The sequence below is a fragment of the Madurella fahalii genome (genome assembly GCF_045866475.1).
Source record: "Madurella fahalii IFM 68171 DNA, scaffold_2, whole genome shotgun sequence".
NCBI classification, from domain to species: Eukaryota; Fungi; Ascomycota; class Sordariomycetes; order Sordariales; genus Madurella; species Madurella fahalii.
Window position 1 is genome coordinate 3,530,202 of NW_027263972.1, and position 22,098 is coordinate 3,552,299.

Genomic DNA, 22,098 nt, shown 5'->3' on the forward strand with positions numbered 1-22,098 from the left:
CGCAGCCCAACTGAGGTAAGATGGTGATCCTACAGGCTGTGGTTTTACAAGTATGGATACCAGGCTTCCCCTGAAGGCCGCCTTCCTGGTTACATTGCAGCTGCACTCTTCAAGTTTCTGAGCTGCAAGCGTTCCACCAAAGCCGCCCAGGCAGAAAGCTACTGATTATCAGTCTAAATATGGACTCACGCCAGGACTCCCTTGCTGAGGCAGGCCTCATTGTTAAGCTCGGGTTCCACTGCACCCAAAAATCTCAGGCCGGAATGAGGGTGTCGCACGGTTGATACGGCAAGGGGAGGGCGCGGATCACCATCTCGAGATCGGCAACCCGATCCGGCTGCTTGGGGAGGTCTGGCGCCACAACCGCACCATTGGCATCGAAATAGTGGGCCCCTCGCATCTGCTCGCCTTGTTCGCGTCGTGCCAAGGGCACATATCACCGAGATCACTTCTGTCTTGGTATTATCGAGGGATATTCTTGGTCTGGACGATCGCTCTCTCGTTCCTGCGGTGAGATCAGGGCTTTTTTGGAATAGCAAAAGGAAGTCCACTGTTTGCCGCACGCGGGCGCGCGGCGACATCCAATGCACCTAAGCACTATTCCAGGAAAAGGGGTCCAAGAGAAGGGCCTCGGAAGTCGAGCGAGGCCCACGACACCAGTCCGCCTCACAAATATTTCAAGCCTCCCTTGGCACAGACGATATCTGTCGAGGCGCAACTGGCCCGATTTACGAGCGCTCCGTTGAGACCGAAGCCACTCGCCCAATCCCGGCTCCTTTAACGGCGGACGCCGCAAGCGACCGCGTGCACACCCCATAAGATAAGGCGACGACGGGTAAGAGAGAAGGCATGACATAGATTAGATGACATCTAAGTTGCCTCGGCAGACAAACCGCAAATATGAGCGTCGGCAACCGATCGCTAGTCATGTGCGGGCCGGGTTGCGGCAGCCCATCACGGCGACCCGCCCCCGGCCTGTCTTACCAGGCCTTTAAGGTCTGTCCTGACCCGATGTCATGGGCTGAAAGGGGATGTCACTCCGGAACTTTCTCGGCCTGCACAGTGGCCTATTGACATGTTTGTGCGACCATATTTCGAGGCAAACAATAGACAAACCAAACTCGAAATTCGGGATAGAGAGGGGAAGCCCATTCAAAGCTTGCTTGCGAAGACCGGATTCGGCGGTATCCGAGGGAGCCGATGGCCGGGGCGGCATGTGCAGAGAAACGATAATGCTAGCGTTGTCATGCGCAAACATATCGATTGAATTGATTGCTATGGTTCGTTGATTCCGAAGTAGACCGCCATGACGCCGTACCAACAATCCAACCGTAAAGACACCCAAACTCCGCCCGCGTCTGTGCAGGTAGTCTCGTAATTATAACTCGATGGCAGCACGAAGCGGGATGATACATATGATCACAGCCCGAGGAATATCGAAATCTGCAAGCGCGGAACTCAGCCCGTCAGTCACTCGCACATCAAGAAGCGGCCGCACTTACCGCCATGAATCCGCAACATAGGCTTATGTAGGGACTTAGCCTCTCCCCTACCCGCGCGCACTTCCAGAATATGCCTGTCACGCTGTCATACCCGTGTCAGCGTCCAGTCCATTTCCATATGCAATAGTCCAGGGCCACCCGCGTGCTGAGCAACTCACCCTGTCTTGTTGCGGTCGAGAATGGCGGGGAACAAGTGGTGCACGTAGGCGCAGGTACTGGGTAGCAAGGCCTGGTTAGCCCTTTCACTTCTCTTCCACCTTTGTATCGCAATCGAATTGCGGTTTCGCATCGCGGTCTGGCGTACCAGATGAGCAAGAGGACAACGAGCAACATGCTCTTGAAGTTGAAAAGCGCCGCCTGAATCAAGGGGAGAGAGACGTATTAGCATGAATGCGCCGGGTGGTCGATCCGGTGATCTGTCCATGGATGGCATACCATTTTGACTGCTCTGTCTCAGGCGGACAGCCGTACCGTAGAAGATTACAGCAAGGTAGAGATTGTAGCAGGCGTTGACGCGCCGGTGTCAGTAGCTTGACTGTGATTGACTTTCGAGCGTGCTTGCGACCAGGGTGTTGCGGGTGTAGGAGCTTCGTAGCTTCGTAGCTTCCTGGAAGAACACCTTTTCCAAGAAGTCCGTCTGCCTGCCAAGAGAATTAGGGGAGGCACGCCCCGGGTGGCGCTGGGTTTGCGGCTCGAACCGTGCTGTCGGTGAGACCCACAGTGACCGCGGGGGATTAAGTTGCACAGCTGCTCTCAGGCTGCCAGCCTCGCCCTCAGCTGTCTGTCGCGAACTTTCCAAGTTGCAAAAAGTTCAACTACCAGCCTTCCCGGCAGCGTAATCCGACATTTACACACCATTGCTAGCGCATCTGGGGTTGACTTGACACAAAAGGTCTACGCGTGCCATAACCCGCAGACCCAACTCTCCGTAGTTTGCCCAAACACTTCCCTCTCCAACCCCAACCACAACAAGCGTCCAACCCCAACGCAACTCGGACCATTCCCAACCATCAAAGATGGAGCCCCGCGCACGCGCTGGCAAAAATGTCGGCAAGATGAACTTTGGTCACAACGAGCGTACGCCTGCCCTTCCCCTCAGCCCGGGCCCCTTCCCTTCTGACTCTCCTCCCTTAAAAAAAAAAAACAGTCGCCCAGCTCCTCTACAGCCACGGTGACGTGCGCGCGCCGCTCAACGACACGGTCCGCGTGCTGGACGAGATCCTCACCGACTTCATCCAGGGCGTCAGCTTCGAGGCGACGCGCGCCGCGCAGCACGCGGGCCGGCAGAAGGTCAAGTTCGAGGACTTTGAGTTCGCCATGCGGCGGAACCCGAGCTACATGGGCAAGATCCAGGAGGTGTTTGAGAAGAAGAAGGAGATCGAGGCGGCGCGCAAGAACTTCAGCATCGAGGACCAGCTGATGAAGGACGCCGATCGGGAGGAGAAGCAGGCCGAGAAGGAGCGGGAGAAGGCGGCGAGCAAGAGGGGGCCTAAAAAGGGAATGGTGGGAGAGGAGGACTTGTTGGATGAGGGCGATGACGACTTTGAGGCTGAGGCGGACGTTGGAAGCAAGAGGAAATAAGGGTTGGTTTTTGGTCAGATGGGGTTTATACATGCCGGGTCGGATGATATTTTATGCATAGCGACGGAGTTTGGGGCTGGGTTTATGACTCGGTTTGATCATGAAAAGAACATACACATATATCACGGGAGTTTTGGGACGGAGCATCAGAGACAAGACTGCTCACCAACCGGCTAGATCACGCCCGAATATACGATCTCCACGACCTGGTATCATAACATACGCCACACATCTACTCCTCCCTCTCATACGCAACGACCTCCACAACCCCGCCATCTCCCATTCCCTCCGGCACCTCCCCCTCCCCCAACTCCAACCCCTCAATCGCCGCTTTACTCCTCGCCCAAGGGACGCCAAACAGCCCGGAATTAATCCTACACATCCTCACCTCCCCAATCCGGCCCCCTCTCTCCTTTTCCTCCACAACCAACCTCATCAGATCCCTCATCGCCGGCCCGGTAGCCTCTAATATCCTCCCCGGCGGATCCCTCGCCTTGCCGTAACGCCGACTAGTGAATAGACAGCCGATGTAATGCCCCTTGGCCCCCTGCTGCTGCTGTTGCTGTTGCTGCACGGGGGGGATGAGCAGCGCCGTGCCGACCAGCTTGTCGGGCGTCGAGCGTAGGCAGTGGGCGTGGTAGAGCTTGAACTCGGCCGGGTACCGCTTCCGGAAGGCCAGCGCGATGCCGCCGCCCCAGGAGCCGACGGCGTTGCAGGCGTGGATGAGGAGGGTGTGCGGCGGCGCGGCGAAGAGGTCGCCTGTCTTGTCGGTGATGTGGATTCTGGAGGGGGTTGGGTTTGAGGTTGGGGCGGGATCTGGGCCTGGAGCGGCTGGTTTGGATGCGGCGAGGTCTGAGGGGTCCTGGGGGCTTTCTTTGCTCGTGGTCTCTGGGTCTGTCGTCTCTTGAGCGCGGGTCAGAGTATCGTCAGGAGTTTGTTGTGGTTCTTCTGGTTGCTCTGTCACCAGGCCCGCATCATCTCTGGTTGCTGCGGTCGCTTTGGCTTGGTGCTCCTCCGGGGCAAGCCTCGGCCTCTTGTGAGCAGGAGCGCGGGAACCAAAGCTCAACTTGGTCTGCTTGAACTGACGCGGCCCGCTTGACGCGCTGCTTATCGCAGCACGTTTGGCAGACATTGTTGAGCGGCAGCTGTTGAGGTGAAGTTGACCGAGTTTGACGTGTTGCTGCCTGGATTTGGTGGCAGAGGTGGCTTTGAGTCGGCTTTGAGTCGGCTAACCCCGGCGCCCACTGTCTCTCTCTGCACAACTGCTTATGTGCTTTACCGACTCAATGTCTTGTTGCTCTCAGTGCACCAAGCGGGTTATCCACTCGTGAGTCGCTTGGGGCACTTTCGAGGAATACATACATTACGGGGTGCATTAGCGGGAACAGCGCAATCGGCCTACAGGCATCAAATCAAGGTCGCGGAGCCGGATCAGAGAGCATTGGTTGCTCGTTCCTGCTGTGAACTTGATTGGCAATTCATCTCGAACAGACCAGGCAGGAGCGATGGCTGGGTGTAAGCTTGCGTGTGATGGCTTCAAGCCCCCTTAATCCGTGGTCAGGCTACTGACGCCGATATCACGTTCAGACCTCCTCACAGCAAGGCATTGTATCACAGGCAAGGCATGCAGCAAGCCAAATGAAGTATACTGTGTTGCTAGGAGAAGCAGAGGCTCACCTGACATGCTTGACGACCCCTGCTTCAACCCCACTACCCCTCCCCTTCCAGGTTCCCAACCTTCTCTCTGGGAAGTCGCTGGTTGGATGACGCCGACGACCATGCATCTCTCAAGCACTCGGGAGCTTCCCCGCTGTCGTACTTCCACGGGTCATTCCCGCGGCTTGCAGGCGATATCGGGAGCCGGGGTGACAGCCATCCGACGACGGGCTTTCTATCCGACAGATGTCGCGTCGCAGCCTCGCGGACCGAGTGCCGAATAGTAAAAGGGCGCATTCATAGCATTCTGAGAGGCTTTCTACTGGTCCGAACAGGAAGCTAGAACGGCCGGGAATAACGCGCACGTTCGGCCCCCCACTTGTGAGGCGTTCTGGGCTCTAGCCTTAGATCATCACTTTAGAGTTTGCTTGGACCTGCTGTCACGGACATTTTCCGCTTGTTATTCCACACTCTGCATTGGGTAAACAGTTCCTATTGCAAGAGCGGTCTCTCTTCGTCAATCTACTAGTTACATCTCTCATACCGGGAGTGGGCCACCGCAAATCATGTCATCGTTCTTGAATGTGCCGCAGACGCCTCGAGCAAAGACGAAGTTTGACGGTAACGGTGGGGATTCTATAGACGAGCTCCCCATGGAGGAGCTTAACCGTGACAAGACATCATCGCCGTTCTTGAGCCCACCCATTGCGAGGTCACTGTCGGCCAGCCCAGTCTCCGTGTACGGGCAGTCCACTTGCCCATCAAGAGGAGTGTCCCCGGCGCCATACCGGCCGCCACAGACATGGAAGACCGCCATCGTTCGAGGTTCGAACCGGTTCTGGACCAGGAACCGAGGCGTCATTCTGGTGGCCGTCTCGCAGCTCTTCGGAGCTCTTATGAACCTGGCCGCGAGACTGCTCGAGTTTGACGCAGGGATGCATCCGTTCCAGATTCTGTTTGTTCGCATGAGCTCAACAACTATCCTATCCTGTCTGTACATGTGGTGGTACAAGGTCCCTGATTTTCCTCTCGGACCTAAGGAAGTCAGGGGAGTGTTGATTTTGAGGGGCGTCTCTGGATTCGTACGTATTGGCTACATTCTCTCCAGTGGAAGTTACTCACCCCTCACGCATCACAGTTCGGTATCTACGGAATGTGGTACTCGATGATGTACCTCCCGCTCGCCGAAGCAACAGTCATTACCTTCCTGGCCCCATCCGTGGCAGGCTACATCTGCCACATCCTCCTCAAAGACCCCTTCACCCGCAAAGAGCAAATCGCCTCGTTCATCGCCCTCGCCGGGGTCGTCCTCATCGCAAGGCCGGCCTCCTTGTTTGGGACTTCCGACAACAGCAGCGGTGCGACCCCAACCGCCACGAACGCCACGCTGCCCAGCGCCCCTCACCACACAGGCTCGGACATGGAACCGACCCCTTCCCAACGCCTCTCGGCAATCCTTGTCGCCCTCCTCGGCGTGCTCGGCGCCGCGGGCGCGTACACCACGATCCGCATCATCGGCACGCGCGCCCACGCCCTCATCACGGTCACGTACTTCTCCGTCTGGAGCACCGTCGTCAGCACCGCCGCCCTGCTCCTCGCGCCCGCGCTCAGCATCGGCCAGCCGGCCGTGCAATTCGCCGGCCTGGTCCCCAAGTCGGCATATCAGTGGGTCCTCATGCTGTCCCTCGCCGCGTGCGGTTTCATCATGCAGTTCATGATGACGGCCGGGATTGGCGGGGACAAGACAAAGTCGAACCGCGCGACCGCCATGGTGTACACTCACATGCTATTCGCGGCCGGGTTTGATCGGTTTGTGTTTGGACACGAGATGGGGATTGTGAGTCTGGTGGGATGGTACGTCAAATTTGAGCTGTTTTTCACTCCTTACGGCGGTTTCGGGAGCCAAACGAGAAAAGAAATGCCTCCCGAAACCTACCTGAAACGGAAACACACGACTGACATTGCTGGGTAGTGGGCTCGTGGTGGGAGCCGCTGTCTGGGCGGCGCTAGGGAAGAAGGAGGTTAAGCGAAGGGAGGGGGATATGGAACGAGGTGGGCGACCTGCGAATAGGGGGGAAGAAGGAGTACCGATGCTGAGCGCTGAGGGGGGACGGGAGGAAGATGCGGATATGGAGCTAAGGAGGGTGAGGTGAGATATTTAGAAGCTTTGGATGAGTTATGGCATACATGGTGGGTGAAAGGCGTTGGGGAGACGTGTGTATAGTTGGATAAAGAGGCATAACATAGCGGATGGGAAAGAAGTACAAAACACTCACAAGCCCATGTGCTGTTTTTAAGCCTAGCTAGTTACAAAGCGTACGGAAGCCTCGCAGAGGCTTCAACCGGGTTAGCATCTCGTTGTTTAGTCATGAACACCCGCGTCGGGAAATGGGAGGCGGGTGGGCCGTAGTTTTGGTAGTTGGCCGATGCTCGACTGGTTCCAAGATTACCAAACTTGCTCACCACCGTTGACGCCGATCAGGTACATCTCCGTGTCAGAAAGGGACGCGATCAATTTGGCTAACCAGTCGACAACCATTCGGTCGCAAGCCTGCGATCAGCAGACCAGAAACTCGCTGAACAAACTAGCTCTACCTTCCCTTAACGGCAACGACTAGGCCGCCTCGATCAGCGACCCGAAGATCGTGCCTGACATTTCTCTTCTTTCCAGTTTTTTTTTTTTTTTTTTTTTTTTTTTTTTCTTTCTTTCTTTTCTTGAATTAAGTATATCTAAATAGTTTAGCTAATTAGTCGCTAAAACTTACGTTTGGGAATATAGGGTTCACTCGAGACATAGCAATCTAATAAAATTGAACCTTCCACCCAGTTAAGTTGGCCTTAAACATCACAACGCGTGACCACGCGTGATTGCGCGTAACACAGATCGCGCCATGACGTCATTCGGCCCGTACCGCGAACAGATCTCACTTCAGCATTTTTTCCCCTGGGTATGATTCATCCAGTTCTCTGAGAAAGGTTGGGGAAGAGCACCGAATCCCAGGGATTACAATTGGGACCCGAAGACGCGAGATCGTGCGGTTCGACAGGCTCTATTATATCCTACACACCATTACGGCAGCTACTATGAGGGTCTTAGCGCCAAGATCGTTGCGGGTATCCCCGCCAACCTCTAAGAGTACCAAGGGTAACACTGTTGAAAATGATGCGTGCATTCCGTATGTTGGCGCTTCGCAGAACGGTTCAAGTCGATGCGAGCAGATTATGCAGGCAGGGAACTCGACCCCGAGCAGCATGTCTACGAGATCCGCGACGGGTCCGATCCCGACCATTCGCATTTCGATCAGCTCGAGGAGCTCCCATCGGAGTTGCGGCAGCTGGCAGTGACATGTGAAACGAGCCGACTATCTCCCTCGACATTTGCCCAGAAGATCATATGGCGTCGCTGGCTCCGGAGTTGCCCGAACGGAACGACGAGATCGGAGGACGGACACCAGAGATACACAAAAGGTGTTCCTGACACACGCCCTAGCGACGACGCTTGTTGAATACCAAAATGAGATCGGTTCGGCAGGGAGTGGAGCCCAGACTCATTCCTGTTCCACGAGCTAAGCTTTGCCTTGTCTTGATCACCTCTCTCAGGCCAAGTTTCCACCCCTTCCCAGCACAGCGGTGTGATCCTTGGATCTGCTTCAAGTGGAGCCGCCAGCTGAAACCCCTTCTGAAGTCTGCAGAATGACTTACTTGGCGAAGAGTGGATTGGCTACTGCTCTCCGTTGCTGGAATTTGCTTCCATGTCACATCGACCGGACGAGCCTCCAGGAGGGTCACTACGAAGATGATATACTGGCTCGAGGGCATGCTTGTCAGCCTTACACTAATGTTTAACGGCGAGGCCATCACGAAGGCCGTTACTTGGGACATTGAACAAGGACGTACCAATTTTCAGGCGGCCGTCTTGTCGACTTTTGAAGTGGCTTTGCGGAAGTGTGCTGTTACAACGACGATCAGCCATTCGTAATAGTCAATGGGCCCGTCGACTTCTCGCCTCTGTGTGCAGAGTATTGTTGAGCGCACACCCCCGAGAGAGACCAGGGTGGAAGCCCTGTTTGGAAATCCGGCATCGGCGCGGTGGCTTCATCAGGTGGTCAAACTGCACGCGGACCGCGCGGAGACCGCGAAACCAGCTCCCCGGACTCGTGTCACGCGTCAACTTTTTTGAGGTCGCCGGACGCCGCCGCAAAGCATCCAAGTTGGCCGGTGTTCTTCCTCGGGAATTATACTATCGGATTTTGAGTTCGTCGACTACAATACCTGGAAAACCTGCTGGGTTGTGTCGCGAGAGTTCCGCAGCTACTGTCTCTTTAAATACAGACTGGATGACTGCATGAAGATCGTGAGCGGCCCTTTTGAGAGGCTGCTGGAAGGTCATATACGGGAATGGCTGCTGTCTTTCGACTATGAGGACATGCAAACGGGCAAGATCCTTCCGATGATTCAGACACCCCGCATCGTCTTGTACGAGTGAGTATAACTGGATGCCGGTCATCGGCGGCAACCGGATGGCGCTCATGTTGAACACGGTAGTCGAGTAGCGGCGGATGTGCCTGTAGAAGCAGATAGCGATGATGAGCGGGCTTGAAGTTCTGAGCTCTGTTGATGCGGTTCTCGGCTGGTTGAGGCCACCCGTGCGGTTGGTGGCAGAGTAACAACACCGGCTTCATCAAGTCATTGACAACGGATGACGCGGCAAAGGATTGAAAACATGGGCTCCCGAGGAGAAAGGCCCCCAGGTCGACGATTTCTTTATAGGTGATATCCATTGCCGCTTCGCGTCAGGGTCCAGGCTAGCTTGAGCGCGTTTCCGATTTATTACCCGCGGTTACAACCTTTGTTCCGGACAGACGCCGGTGGACAATGTAAGCCAACCTAGCTTGTGTACTATCGAAATGCAAAGTAGAAAGCATGCCTGTGAGACAGCACCTCGTCGACTGTAGAAGAGCATAAACAGTTGCGTTATGTATACTTGGCTGCCCACTACTCTTAGAAGCTTTATCGCCGGCAAGGATAACTTGACGCCAGCGGCAGCCTTTACTTGGCTGCTACCTGGACTCGTGCGTAGGTCGTTGCGTTAATACAGACTTGGAGGGAGAACGAGGCTTGCTTCGCAGGGAAGTTAACTACACGGTAGTGACGACCAGTCTCGCCCAGGTCAAGGGTGCACCGTACACCGTACACCGAGAATGCACGGACCACCATCTCGAACTACGCGTGGGGAAAAAAAAATGGGGCCTTCAGAACTCGCGTTGACCTTTTGCAGCATTTCGTCAGCCTGGTTGTTTTGTCGACGACGACGCAAACTTCACCTCCACCTCAACCCTGACGCACCAGCCCGCAGTCATTTCACTCCACAACCGTAGGGGCGCACCATGGTCCAGATCAGCGAAGTCCGCGGCAACAGCCGCGACAGCCGCACCGCGGCGCACACACACATCAAAGGCCTTGGTCTCAATGCGAGTGGCATTGCCGAGAAGCAGGCCGCCGGCTTTGTCGGCCAGAACTCGGCGCGCGAGGTACGCAAACCGGAGGGTACGATGCCCGTCGTTGAGAGCTGACAGTGTTGGTGGTACAGGCATGCGGCGTCGTCGTCGACCTCATCAAAGCGCACAAGATGGCTGGCCGCGGAGTATTGCTGGCTGGTGGACCCGGCACGGGCAAGACGGCGCTTGCGCTCGCCATCAGCCAGGAGCTCGGCACCAAGATCCCCTTTTGCCCCATCACCGGCAGCGAGATCTACTCGACTGAAGTCAAAAAGACCGAGGTGCTAATGGAGAACTTTCGGCGAGCCATCGGCCTCAAGGTCCGCGAGACCAAGGATGTCTACGAAGGCGAGGTCACCGAGTTGACCCCGGAGGAGGCCGAGAACCCGCTGGGCGGCTACGGCAAGACCATTAGTACACTTCTAATAGGACTAAAGAGCGCGAGGGGCCAGAAGAAGCTACGGCTCGACCCGAGCATATACGAGGCAATCCAGAAGGAAAGGGTCACGGTAGGCGACGTCATCTACATCGAGACCAACACGGGCGCCTGCAAGCGCGTTGGCCGGTCGGATGCCTACGCGACCGAGTTTGACCTCGAAGCCGAAGAATACGTGCCAATCCCTAAGGGCGAAGTGCACAAGAAGAAGGAGATCGTCCAGGACGTGTCGCTGCATGACCTCGACGTGGCAAATGCGCGCCCCCAGGGCGGCCAGGACATAATGTCCATGATGGGCCAGCTGATGAAGCCCAAGATGACCGAGATCACGGACAAGCTGCGGAGCGAGATCAACAAGGTGGTCAGCAAGTATATCAACCAGGGCGTGGCCGAGCTTGTTCCGGGTGTGCTCTTCATCGACGAGGTATGTCTTGCTCCGTTCGTGGCGCAGGCAGAGGCGCTGTGACGTTGACATGGTTTAGGCGCACATGCTCGATGTGGAGTGCTTTACCTACCTGAACAAGGCCCTGGAGTCGCCCATCTCTCCAATCGTCGTCCTCGCCTCCAACCGCGGCATGGCCACCATCCGCGGGGCTGATGATCTCGTGGCGGCCCACGGCATCCCTCCTGATTTCCTGTCTCGCTTGCTAATTATCCCCACACACCCGTATGAGCCCGACGAGATTAAGCGGATTGTGCGCATCCGAGCCACTACCGAAGGCGTCCAAGTCACGGATGCAGCCATCGACAAGATTGCTGAGCATGGTGTGCGAATCAGCCTTCGGTATTGCCTTCAGTTGTTGGCGCCGGCGAGGTACGTTGTCTCGGATGCCCGCTGGGCGGGGAAGTGCGCTGACAACAGGACAGCATCCTTGCGCGGGTCAATGGCCGCGGCCAGATCGATGTCCAGGATGTGGCAGAGTGCGAAGACCTGTTTCTGGACGCCCGGCGGAGCGCCAACGTCCTAGCCAGCGAGGCCGGCCAGGCTTTCATTTCATAGTTCGGTGTGCGGGTAGCCGTCGGTTCAGGGGGATGACAGGGTTAAGGGTGCGGGACTAGTCACATCTCTGATTTTAGCAGCTATGATAGAATGAGGGAACGGGTGGGGCTGGGAAATAGTCCTGCAGGTCGGAGTTGGCGCGTGATATTGAATATTGTGTTTGGGTCTGTATTGCTGCCGGGGATATCTGTGGGAGCTGACTGGCGGGTGGCTTACGAGATTCCCATTCTTCAAAGACAGTCGATATCCATCACGCTCCAACAGCTGTTTTGCCCCCAAGAATTTGTCCTTCCGACCAACAAGCGGCCCTCGGATGGATATGAACAACAAGTAAGAGCAAGCAACTTTGGAGGAGCTGGCCCGGTTCGGCTGACATGGTCTTTGTCTAGCTAATTCTACATTCCACAGCGGGCATTCTGCCGAATTCCTTTCGCATTGTCATGGCTGGGAGGGGCCAGACTGAGGTTGGAGGGCACCCCACTGCGAACGGAATTCTGCAAACGCTGGGACAAAGAAACATGGGACGCATTACCCTGTGGGCTGCGGCGCATTCCCGAGACATCTGAAGGAAGTCCACCACTTTGCGTGGTCTTCTGGGCCCGGCCTCCTGCGCGCTTGTCATAATAGCAACCATGGGCGCCAATGATAAGGTCATTCACAGTTGGCAGGATCATTGTCCGGCCGGCGAACTATTGGGGATACGCCTCACAAAGGAGACAATCCAACCAGAAAGCCAGCTCAGACTTAACTATTCATGGAGGCGTTGAAACAGGCAATTTTCCGCCTTCCCTCTTCACATACTTCCTTTCTTCCTCCTGCTGCCGTAGGAGAGACACACAGTTTGGGTCCCTAGTGAACCGGAACAGGCCTTCTCGGCCACAGCTGAGTTGTGTGGTCTCGTTTTCTTTGGCACATCCCTCCGTTTGCCAGCAACGCCCGTTGCACTCCTGGGTAGGAGGGAAAAAAAAAAATGACAGAAGTCGTAACCACTTCATCGCAGCAGCGGCACCACCCTGCGCCGGCTGGCCCCTTATCCCGCTCAGCCATGGTTGCAAGACCCGTCGAAGCGGTGCCGGCGAGACAGCAAGGTTCCGAGACCTCCTCGGCGGCCCCTTTACCCTCTCCGTCTGTCCCAACCCCCCACCCTGAATCTCATCAGAAACCTACAAGTAGGAAGCGGGCCAGCTCTATCAACACCGAGGAGGCCAACCGTCCCAAGATCGAGAACCTAACTCTCAACGCACCTAGCAGGGCGAGCCCGCGGCCGTTTGACGCCAGTAGCGGCCTGATTTGTCTCTGCACTCCGGAGCCGAAGGTCCCCCGTCCGCGAAACGGTATGTCTTGCTTCTTTTGCTGTCATTATGCCCGTCAAAAGGGGCGATTCATGCCTCCCACCCCGTTATACTGTTTGCTTCTTGTTTTTGCCTTCTGCCCTTCGTCGCTTGATTATGGGAAAATTCACCATTAGAGTAATTGACTAACACAACTCTTCACCATTAGCCTTCATTCTTTACCGCCAACACCGGCAAGCGCAGGTGGTCCAGCAGCACCCAGGACTTGCCAACCCGGAAATCTCAAAGATTATCGGCGAGCAGTGGCGCGACGAACCTGAAGAGCACAAGAATCAGTGGAAACGGCTTGCCGAGGAGGAGAAGCAGCGGCACCAGCAGCAGTACCCGAACTACCGCTACCAGCCGCGGCGCGGGAACAAGGCGGGCGGACCCCAGGTGTCGACGCCCCTTGCAGCCCCGGGTGAAGATCCGCACAAGTGCCCCAAGTGCGGCGGGCGGTACATCGCGACTCCGCGAACGCCGTCAACACCCTTCTTGACGACGACAGCTGCCAAGGCGACGGTGCATCCCCCTTATACCCCTTCTCCTTCTGGACGGCATCCCACTCCGTCGAGAGGCGACATGAGCAAAAGCAGCCGGCCGCACTGGAGGGACCCTTCCCAGAGCGGCGAGCCCGGCGGCTTGTACGACATCAATGAGGATTACGAACGCATGGCAACAGCCTCCGAAGTTAAGCGCCGCCGGTACAACGCCGCCGGCAGCTGCCACAACTTCCACGCCATGCCGTCGCCGTCCCCACCGTTCGCCCCTGGACATCACCCCCGTAAATCTTCTGTGGTAGGGCCGACAGCCCCTGGCTATGGACCACTTCCGGGCCCATCTTCGGTGCTCGCACTAGCGAGCTCGAGCCCGATGCCCCCGCCGCCGCGCCCATCCCACCCAATGCCGCATTATCCTCCATCTCGCGGCGGGCCGGCGTCCGAATTTGACGAATCCCTCCGTCTGCCACCGCTACAGACGCATCTGCCAACATCTCCCGAGAGCGAACCCAGTGCTGGACCGAGCGGAGGTGCCGGTGCAGCAGGGCTGGGGATCCTGAACCCGCCGCCCGTCATTCCAAGCTCGTACGGCGGTAATCCGCGGTACTACCGTGAACGCGACGGCGCCACCCAAGCCCAAGCCCAAGCCCAAGCCCAAGCCCAAGCCCAAGCGCTGAGTGTCGAGGCTATGGTGATGAGCATATCCTACATTAATAAGTTACGTGTGCTGGAGCGCATCAGTCCGCCCTTGACGTCCGACTCTCCCCGGGGCCCAATCATCGCCGTGGAGGGGCCGGATGCCCGCCTCCTGCGGCAAGTAGCGGGGGTGATTGAGCGGGCGCTGACGACGGCGTCGGCAGATTGGGAGGTGCGGTGCTGGGGGGATCCGTCGGCGCCATCTCAGGCCGAGGATGTGCCCATGGCGAATATCAAGCGCTCCCCGCCACCACCACCGCCGCCGCCGCCGCTGCCGCCACAGCTCCAACAATCTCGCCAGGGAAGCATCACCAACCCTCCTACCTTCACCTCAAACCCCTTCACGGCCTACCTCAACACCATCACCACCTGGCACGCCAGATCCACCGACATGGTCCGCTTCGTCACCGCCCAACCTCGAACCGCATCTACCTCTTCGGCCTCCTCCTCGTCCTCCTCCTCCTCCTCCTCTGCCCGCTCCGAACTCTCCCAACCCCACTCCCAAATCCAAATGCCAACCCCCGACCGCCACCCCCTCCCGATGCACGCAAAGAATAATACCCACGTGAACAACCCCGCCAGGAAGCTGCACATCGCCCTCCTCCCCACGGGCTACTCCCTCACCCTGTCGGACCGCTCGGCCTGCTCCATCCCCATCTCGGACACGTACGCGCCCGTCGACCACTGGCAGTGGATGGCGACGCTGTGGCGGGGCGTGGCCGGGCCCGACCTGGTGGTCTACGTGCGTCCCTGGTACGCTTCGCCGCCCGTCCCGTCTTCTCAGCCAGCTGCGTTCCCCGGGGTCTCGGCTGCCGGTGCTGCTGTTGGTGCTGCTGTTGGTGCTGGTGGTGGTGGTGGTGGGGCCGGTGGGGGATTCCTCCCTGGGGAGGAGATGGGAGGGGCAGGGGTGGAGGTCAAGAGCGCGGGCCTGATCGCGGTCAAGGTGCCCGTGCCCGTGGGCGTGCCGTTTGATGCGGAGGTGGTGGTGGATGAGAAGATGGAACGGAGGCTGGGGTTTGAGGTGGTGGAGTGGGTGAGGAGCGGGGGTTGGGGGGTTCAACGGGTGAAGGCGGAGAGGATGGGGATTGGGCAGATGGAGTTTTGAGTTGGGTTGATTAGGTAGGCTTGTCTTTTTCTTTTCTTTTCTTTTTCTTTTCTTTTCTTTTTCTTTTTCTTTTTTTTTTTTCTTTTTTTGGTTATGATGCTTCATCAGGTTCTTCTAGATTGATGTTACGAGTTCGTCGATGCTCTCCTCGGGTGTACTCATTGGTGTAGATAGCTCCCTCGTTAGTCCCCCGTTCGACTTTCACTGATAATTGGACAGGAGATGATGATAGAAAACGGCAACGGTGCGCAGCAAGGGGTGGTTCGCGGAACGCTACGAAATTGCAGACCCAAGAAGCAGACCACCGGTCAACGGAATGTTCCCTGTGGCATTGGATGTGCATATTAGATCCGGGGAACTGTCTTGGGTGTTCCCGTCCGTCGGGAGATTGGTGTAAAAGTTCAATACTCTGGAACGTACTGAGTGGGCATTCTTGTACGGCATGCAGACATCAATGAGCAATAACAATACGGGTTGCGGTCCTGCTTGTACAAACAGACATTGACCGGGCTGCATTTTGACTTCATCGGATTCATCGGATTCAACAGGCTGACGAGAGCGGTGCCCAGTAAATACATATCTGGGTACAGTACGGCATGCGACGGTTCTTGCCAAGACGTGACAGGCTGCCAGGTCCCACTTACAGGGGTCCTAGCAGCTGTGCAACCCCAGCTAATCGCGTCGACGCATCCCTGACGCGGACCCTTTTGACGACATCTCCAACCGCAATCAACAATACAGAGGTACCGAATTTTGAAATCGACAACCCGAGCATGCGCGCTCACTGCCGGCCGCCATTATGACAGAGCTAGCCGTTGGCCAAAAGATCCAGCTGAGCGACGGCCGCAATGGCACCATCCGCTATGTCGGCCAAACAACCTTCGCCCAGGGCGACTGGGTCGGCATCGAGCTCGACGACGGCTCGGGCAAGAACGACGGCAGCGTCCAGGGCGAGCGCTACTTTGACTGCGCCATGGGCTACGGCATGTTTGTGAGGCCGACCACCGTGACCGTGATCGCCCAACCACCGCCGCCGCAGAGACCCGCCGCCAGAAGGCCGACGTCGCGCCCGAGCAGCATGTTTTCATCGGGCTCTGGCCGTGGCTCGGGGCCTGTTGACTCGGGCCTGAACAAGAGAAGGAGTCTGAATGCCCCGAGCCCTAGTCCGGTTCCCAGGCAGTCGCGCTCTGGCAGTGTCAGGGTAAGCTCATCCGATTCCAGCTACTGCCCAGAAGCTTAACCTCGGTTCCTGCAGTCCCCGACAAAGTCTCCCACGAAGCAGCTAGGCACCGCGCCGTCGAGCGCGGCCACGTCCCGAACCGGCACACCCTCCAATGCCAAACCCGGACTCGGGGTAAGACCCCGTCCTAGTGTCGCAACGGCTCGGACATCTATGGCGCCGCCACCGATACCGACAGCCAGGCCAGCCCGCCAGGCCACGGCTGCGCCTGCGCAAAGGACAGGCGGCCCTATGCGGCCCTTGAGCGGGCGGCTTTCGTCGGCGCCAGTAAGGCCAGGTCAGATCCGTCCAGCTAGCGGCAGGCATGGGTCCTCGAGTTCTCTGTCTGGTGTAGGCAAACGGGGTAGTGGAAGTACGGATTCGCCGCGGAGGAGCAGCGACGAAGAAATTCTCTCACCGCAACCGACCAGCCCCGTCCAATTGAGAACCATGGCTCTGGAGAAACTTGCCGGTTCGACGCCCCCGACGACGACGACGACCAACAGGTCCCCGGCAACGGGGACTGCGCCGTCACGTCCTTCGCTTAACGTCGCGGCTGCCAACAAGGAGATTGAGGATCTCAAGGCTAAGCTCCGCGTGCTCGAGAAGAAGAGGATCGAGGATCGCGAGAAGCTCAACAGCCTGGAGAAAATCAAAGGCGAAAGGGACAAGTTTGAGAGGATCATCCAGACTCTGCAGATCAAGTACCAGCCGCAGCAACAGGAGATTGCCGACCTCAAGCGGCAGCTGAAGGAGGCTGAGACCCGCCTCTACAATGTAGAGGAGATACAAGCCGAGCATGAGTCGGCCATGGAGCTGGCCACGCTCGATCGCGAGATGGCCGAAGAAATGGCAGAGGTTTACAAGGCTGAACTCGATGCCCTCAAGCAAAAGAGCGAAGAGCTAGAACTCGAGGTGGAGATCCTGCGCGAGGAAAATGCCGAGTTCACCAAGGGCATGTCGACCGAGGAGAGGGCCAGCACCGGTTGGCTACAGATGGAAAGAAACAATGAGCGGCTTCGCGAGGCCTTGATACGCCTTCGGGATCTGTCGCAAGAGCAAGAAGAAGAGCTGAAAGACCAGATCAAGGGCCTGGAGGAAGACCTCCGCGAATTTGATACAGTCAAGGAGCAATACACGGCGTGCAAAGAGAACCTGGCGCAGACGGAAGCCGCCGTCGAGGATCTTCGGGAGCAGCTGAACAATGCTCTCGGGGCCGAGGACCTGATCGAGAGCCTTACCGAGCAGACCATGAACCAGTCTGAGGAGATCAAGGAGCTCAAGGCTGTCATCGACGATCTTGAGGCCCTCAAGGAAATCAACGACGAGCTCGAGATAAACCATGTCCAGAACGAAAAGGAGATGCAGGAGGAGATTGAGCTCAAAGATGCCGTCATCGCCGAGCAGATCCGTCAGGCGGCCCAGCAGAGGGAGACGATGGAGGACATGGAATACACGCTCTCTAGATTTAGAGAGCTGGTGACCAGCCTGCAGAGTGATCTCGAAGACATGCGGGCTTCCCACGCCGTCACGGAGAACGAGTCGGAGCAGCTGAACAGTCGGTCCAGGGCCATGATGGATCTCAACATGAAGCTGCAGATCTCGGCCGCCAAGGCCCAGGTCAAGACCATCGATCTGGAGCTGCGTCGTATGGAGGCTCAGGAAGCCGAGCAGCACCTCGAAATTGTCAAGCTCTTTCTGCCCGACAGCTACCAGACCGACAGAGACTCGGTCCTGGCGCTGCTGAGATTCAAGCGGCTGGCGTTCAAGGCCAATCTGCTCAACGGTTTCATCAAGGAGCGTGTCAACGGCCAGCCGCACCCGGGTCACGAGGACGACACTTTCGAGGGCTGCAATGCCATCGACAAGCTCACGTGGGTCTCTTGCATGTGCGACCGCTTTGTCAACGCCATCAGCCACTGCTCGCTCGAGCAGTTTGCCAAGTATGAGGGTGCTCTGTACGAGCTTGAGCCTGTCGAGAGGGCGCTGAATGGCTGGATCGACGGTCTGAGGCGTGACGACCTGAAAGAGAAACAATGCGCGGCCGAGCTGCAGCGGACGATTGCCCTCATGACTCACCTGGGCGAGGTGCACATCTCAAACGACCTGGAGAGCTTCGCTGACGACATCCACATGCGAGCCCTGCTCATGCAGAGCCACTTGGAGTCTGCCGCCGTCGCGTTCGCGACCACGAGGGCCATGGTCCAGAGGGTGGTGCCGCCAAACGAGGACGAGGACGAGCTGAGTCAGTACTTCTCAAAGAAGGCCGAAGGAGTGGTCACCCAGACGCGGAGCACCAAGGTCATTGCTGGCAAGACGGTTCGCGCTCTGGAAGATCTCAAGAACCGATCGCTGTCGCTCCTGCCCGAGACTCTGGAGGCGTTCGAGCAGTGCGAGACTGCAACGGCAGAGCTGGCTGGCATGGCACGGAGAATCGGCCTCGACCTTCATCAACTCCTGCACCAAGAGGACAGGGCGGAGCCGTACACATATGCCGAGGTGCAGACATGCATCCAGGAGACGGCGATGACCGCTTTCAACGCGAGCGAGGCCGACCTCTTCTCGACCTACCTCACCAAACTGCGCGTCGTCACCTCGCAGATCTCGGACCTCGCCGCGGTCAGCACCGACCTCGACCAGACGCAAGAGTTCGAACGCAGTCTTGCACCGTGGTTCCTCCGTAGCCAAGAACTCAAGGCACTCAAGAACGTGCCCGTCGACGCCGAGGCTGAGGTCCGGCGCCTCAAGGACGACATCAACGACGCCCGGCGCGCCATCGCCCTCCGCGAAGAGGACCTCAGCACGGCCCAAGTCAAGATCGAGACGCTCGAGTCGCGCATGCGCGACGCCAACGCCAAGGCCTCGCGCATTACCGAGCTCGAGGCCCAGATCGAGCTCGCCAAGGAGCAGGCCGCCAACCTGTCGGAAAGCCTCCGGAACCAGGACCGCGAGCTCAAGGCGCTCGAGCAGGACCGCGACAAGTGGAAGCAGGTCGCCAGCAACAGCCGCGTTGTCGCGGGCGGGGCCGAAGGCGGCGAGGCCGGCGGCTCTGCCAGGGCGAGCCAGGAGCGGGCCGTGGCCACGGCGCGCGAGATGGACGCGCTCAAGAGCGAGATTGACGGCCTGCAGGCCGCCGTGCGGTACCTGCGCGAGGACAACCGCCGCGCCAGGCTGCGCGACCAGGCGAGCTACGACTGGCTCGCCGAGCCGCTGACCAAGGCGCCGTCGCCCGCGGAGCAGCGCCGGGCGATGGTCATCGCCGAGAGCAAGGCTGTCCTGGGCGAGCTGGTCAACCTGGCGGCGAGCGCAAAGGTGTTTGATCTGGCGGCCTTGCCCGAGGACAAGGTAGCGTGGAAGCCGGCGAGGAGCACGCCGCAGTTCCATGCGGCGAGACAGATGGAGGACTTTGCTGCCTGGAGGAGCTGGCAGGATGCGGTGGTCAAGAAGGGGAGGGCGGTGATGGGCGGCAGGTCTGCGGCAGGTGGTCCTGCTGGCGCCGGGAGAGATGCGAGGAGGGCCGCCGCCGCTAGGTTGCAGATACGGCTGCCTGAGATGCAAGACGGCAAGTTTGTTCCTGGACTGGGGCGGGAAGTGCAGATTGTAGGATCGAGAGAGTGGGAGGGGTTGCAGGGAAGATTGGTTGTGTGAAGACCGTCGAGATTCCGGGTGGGAGAAGTTGTATGGCTTCAGGATATATACCCCGATAGAGATGCAGGATGTGTGCGTGTCCGTAATGTCAAGAGTATTTGTGAGTCGGTTCGCTCTCTTCTATTTTGGTATCACGCAAATACCGGGCCTCGTCTATATCTCCCACATCTCCCCACACCGACGAAGAATAATGCCACTATGCTTTTCTCCCGCCTTCCCTCTCTCCGTCCTTTTCCCACAACCCCCCCCCCCCCCCCCCCCAACCCATCACTACCTCCCCTTCCCCTTTCCCTTCTTCCCCCCGCCGCCCCCTCCACTCCCCGAACCCCCAGCCGCCGACGCCGCCCCCCCCAACAAACTAGCCATATCCCCTCCCCCGGCCACCCCTCCCATCTCCTTCATCATATCCTTCAGGAAATTCTCACTCACCCCTCCCCCGGTCATCGCCGGACTGTAGTAGGGCAGCAGCTCGTTCATCTTCCAACCCCGCGGCACCGCCGGACGCGGCCACTTCTCCCCCTCCTCGAGCGTGGGCGGCGGCGGCGCCCCGCGCACCACGACTCGCAGCGCGGGGCTCGCGTCGGTGGTGGGGTGCGCGCGGAGGTGCTTAGCTACCAGGATGTAAAGGTGGTGCTTATTCTTAATCTTGGTCGCCGTCGTCGTCGTCGCCTGTTCGCTGCCGCGGAGGTTGACCTTGACGCGGCCCGGGTTGGCCCAGTCCTTGGGGTGCAGCTTGCCGGCCTCCAGCACGGTCTGCAGGCGCAGGTTGGCGCAGGCGTGCACGATCTCGGTCGCCAGCGGGTTCTTGACGGCCAGCGCCCGCGGCACGCGCCGCCCCTCGGCCCGCGACCGCCCCGCGTCGAAGTACACCGGGTACAGGCACTGGTAGCTCTTGTAGGCCGTGTCGTCGGTGGTGGTGTGCATCTGCGGGTAGCCCTGCGGCTGGGCGTGCGGGGTGGGATAGGGTGGCTGTCTTGGTTGCGGAGGTGGTTGTTGTTGCTGTTGCTGTTGCCGTTGTTGGGGAGTGGGTTTCTTGCTGCCGCTGCCGCTGCCGCTGCCGTCGACTCGGCGCATGATGTCGGCTTCGACGAAATCGTCAATGTCGCCCTCGGAGGGGTCGGACATGTCGACGTCGCTGTCCGAGACTTCTTCTACTCGCGGATGGGACATGGTTGACGTTCTGGTGTGGCGTTGTGGACAACGGGAATTGTGGGGGATCGAAGTAAGTGGGCTGGAGGAAATGCTGCTTGGGTAAGGTGCACAGTGGGGTCCTGGTTAACATGTGGCCTGTGCTTCCTCCCGACTCAATAGTTTGTGGGGTAGGTATGTATTATAGTGTACGGTACTGTACCCTCTTAGAGCAAAGGTTCCGGAAATTGCCCTGTGCAGTTGCTGGCAGTTGCCCGGCTCGACCAGTTGTACTTGGCACAGTACAAGTTTATGTCTCCAGATCCAGGCACTCGTAAACCTCAACACTCCAGATAGACAACATCATTAAGATCGGCAGGAACCCATCATCCTCCTGCAACATTGGTTGCGGCATTGTTCCGAATCGTCCGCGGAGATCCCAGAAGCCTCCGGGCAAGTCAATGCTGATCGGCTCCTCGAGTGCTCTGGGTTGCTTTCCGGTTGGGAATTTGCCTATTCCAACAGTCAGGGGTTCTAGTACACTAGAGACAAGCTCCGAGAGCAAAATAGCGGTCAGAACAGCCCCAGAAAGTTCCAATGGGAAGACCTATCAAGATTTGTATATACATGTACAAGTATGAATGAAGAGAAAAGGAAGAATTACCCAGTACGTGTAGATACGCAAGTAAATATCAGTGAGGGACCAGACCGTCAACCCAGCACTCTCAGCTCACGATCAGGACCGCCCCCGTTTTGGCACAAGCTCCCGCCTGTACTCGATGCTGTTCCCCGTCCATC

The 22,098-nt window shown here is 58.1% G+C and overlaps 8 protein-coding genes across 8 annotated transcripts; 5 read left to right on the forward strand and 3 right to left on the reverse strand.

Annotated features, from left to right (window-relative positions):
• Positions 1–1,419: 1,419 nt before the first annotated feature.
• On the reverse strand, positions 1,420–1,940 carry MFIFM68171_03789 (Transmembrane protein; the record flags this gene model as incomplete). Its single annotated transcript, XM_071059210.1, has 5 exons — positions 1,420–1,443; positions 1,503–1,584; positions 1,661–1,717; positions 1,807–1,859; positions 1,938–1,940. The coding sequence occupies 5 exons, from the start codon at positions 1,938–1,940 to the stop codon at positions 1,420–1,422; spliced, it is 219 nt and encodes a 72-aa protein (XP_070915311.1).
• Positions 1,941–2,518: 578 nt separating this feature from the next.
• Positions 2,519–3,083, forward strand: MFIFM68171_03790 (Transcription initiation factor IID, 18kD subunit-domain-containing protein; the record flags this gene model as incomplete). Its single annotated transcript, XM_071059211.1, has 2 exons — positions 2,519–2,579; positions 2,650–3,083. 2 exons carry the CDS (start codon positions 2,519–2,521, stop codon positions 3,081–3,083), a joined length of 495 nt encoding a protein of 164 aa, XP_070915312.1.
• A 232-nt stretch (positions 3,084–3,315) lies between these two features.
• On the reverse strand, positions 3,316–4,215 carry POA1 (ADP-ribose 1''-phosphate phosphatase; the record flags this gene model as incomplete). The annotated part of the gene is made up of 1 exon (XM_071059212.1): positions 3,316–4,215. One exon carries the CDS (start codon positions 4,213–4,215, stop codon positions 3,316–3,318), a length of 900 nt encoding a protein of 299 aa, XP_070915313.1.
• A 1,090-nt stretch (positions 4,216–5,305) lies between these two features.
• On the forward strand, positions 5,306–6,892 carry MFIFM68171_03792 (Integral membrane protein DUF6; the record flags this gene model as incomplete). The annotated part of the gene is made up of 3 exons (XM_071059213.1): positions 5,306–5,821; positions 5,878–6,593; positions 6,712–6,892. The coding sequence occupies 3 exons, from the start codon at positions 5,306–5,308 to the stop codon at positions 6,890–6,892; spliced, it is 1,413 nt and encodes a 470-aa protein (XP_070915314.1).
• Positions 6,893–10,126: 3,234 nt separating this feature from the next.
• On the forward strand, positions 10,127–11,673 carry RVB1 (RuvB ATP-dependent DNA helicase pontin; the record flags this gene model as incomplete). Its single annotated transcript, XM_071059214.1, has 4 exons — positions 10,127–10,270; positions 10,330–11,097; positions 11,156–11,487; positions 11,541–11,673. The coding sequence occupies 4 exons, from the start codon at positions 10,127–10,129 to the stop codon at positions 11,671–11,673; spliced, it is 1,377 nt and encodes a 458-aa protein (XP_070915315.1).
• Positions 11,674–12,718: 1,045 nt separating this feature from the next.
• RFG1 (slightly ste11-like protein) lies at positions 12,719–15,305 on the forward strand (the record flags this gene model as incomplete). Its single annotated transcript, XM_071059215.1, has 2 exons — positions 12,719–13,007; positions 13,174–15,305. 2 exons carry the CDS (start codon positions 12,719–12,721, stop codon positions 15,303–15,305), a joined length of 2,421 nt encoding a protein of 806 aa, XP_070915316.1.
• A 799-nt stretch (positions 15,306–16,104) lies between these two features.
• Positions 16,105–20,172, forward strand: RO3 (Dynactin, 150 kDa isoform; the record flags this gene model as incomplete). The annotated part of the gene is made up of 4 exons (XM_071059216.1): positions 16,105–16,506; positions 16,561–16,659; positions 16,728–16,812; positions 16,880–20,172. 4 exons carry the CDS (start codon positions 16,105–16,107, stop codon positions 20,170–20,172), a joined length of 3,879 nt encoding a protein of 1,292 aa, XP_070915317.1.
• A 270-nt stretch (positions 20,173–20,442) lies between these two features.
• SEC65 (signal recognition particle subunit) lies at positions 20,443–21,342 on the reverse strand (the record flags this gene model as incomplete). The annotated part of the gene is made up of 1 exon (XM_071059217.1): positions 20,443–21,342. One exon carries the CDS (start codon positions 21,340–21,342, stop codon positions 20,443–20,445), a length of 900 nt encoding a protein of 299 aa, XP_070915318.1.
• Between the last annotated feature and the right edge of the window lie 756 nt (positions 21,343–22,098).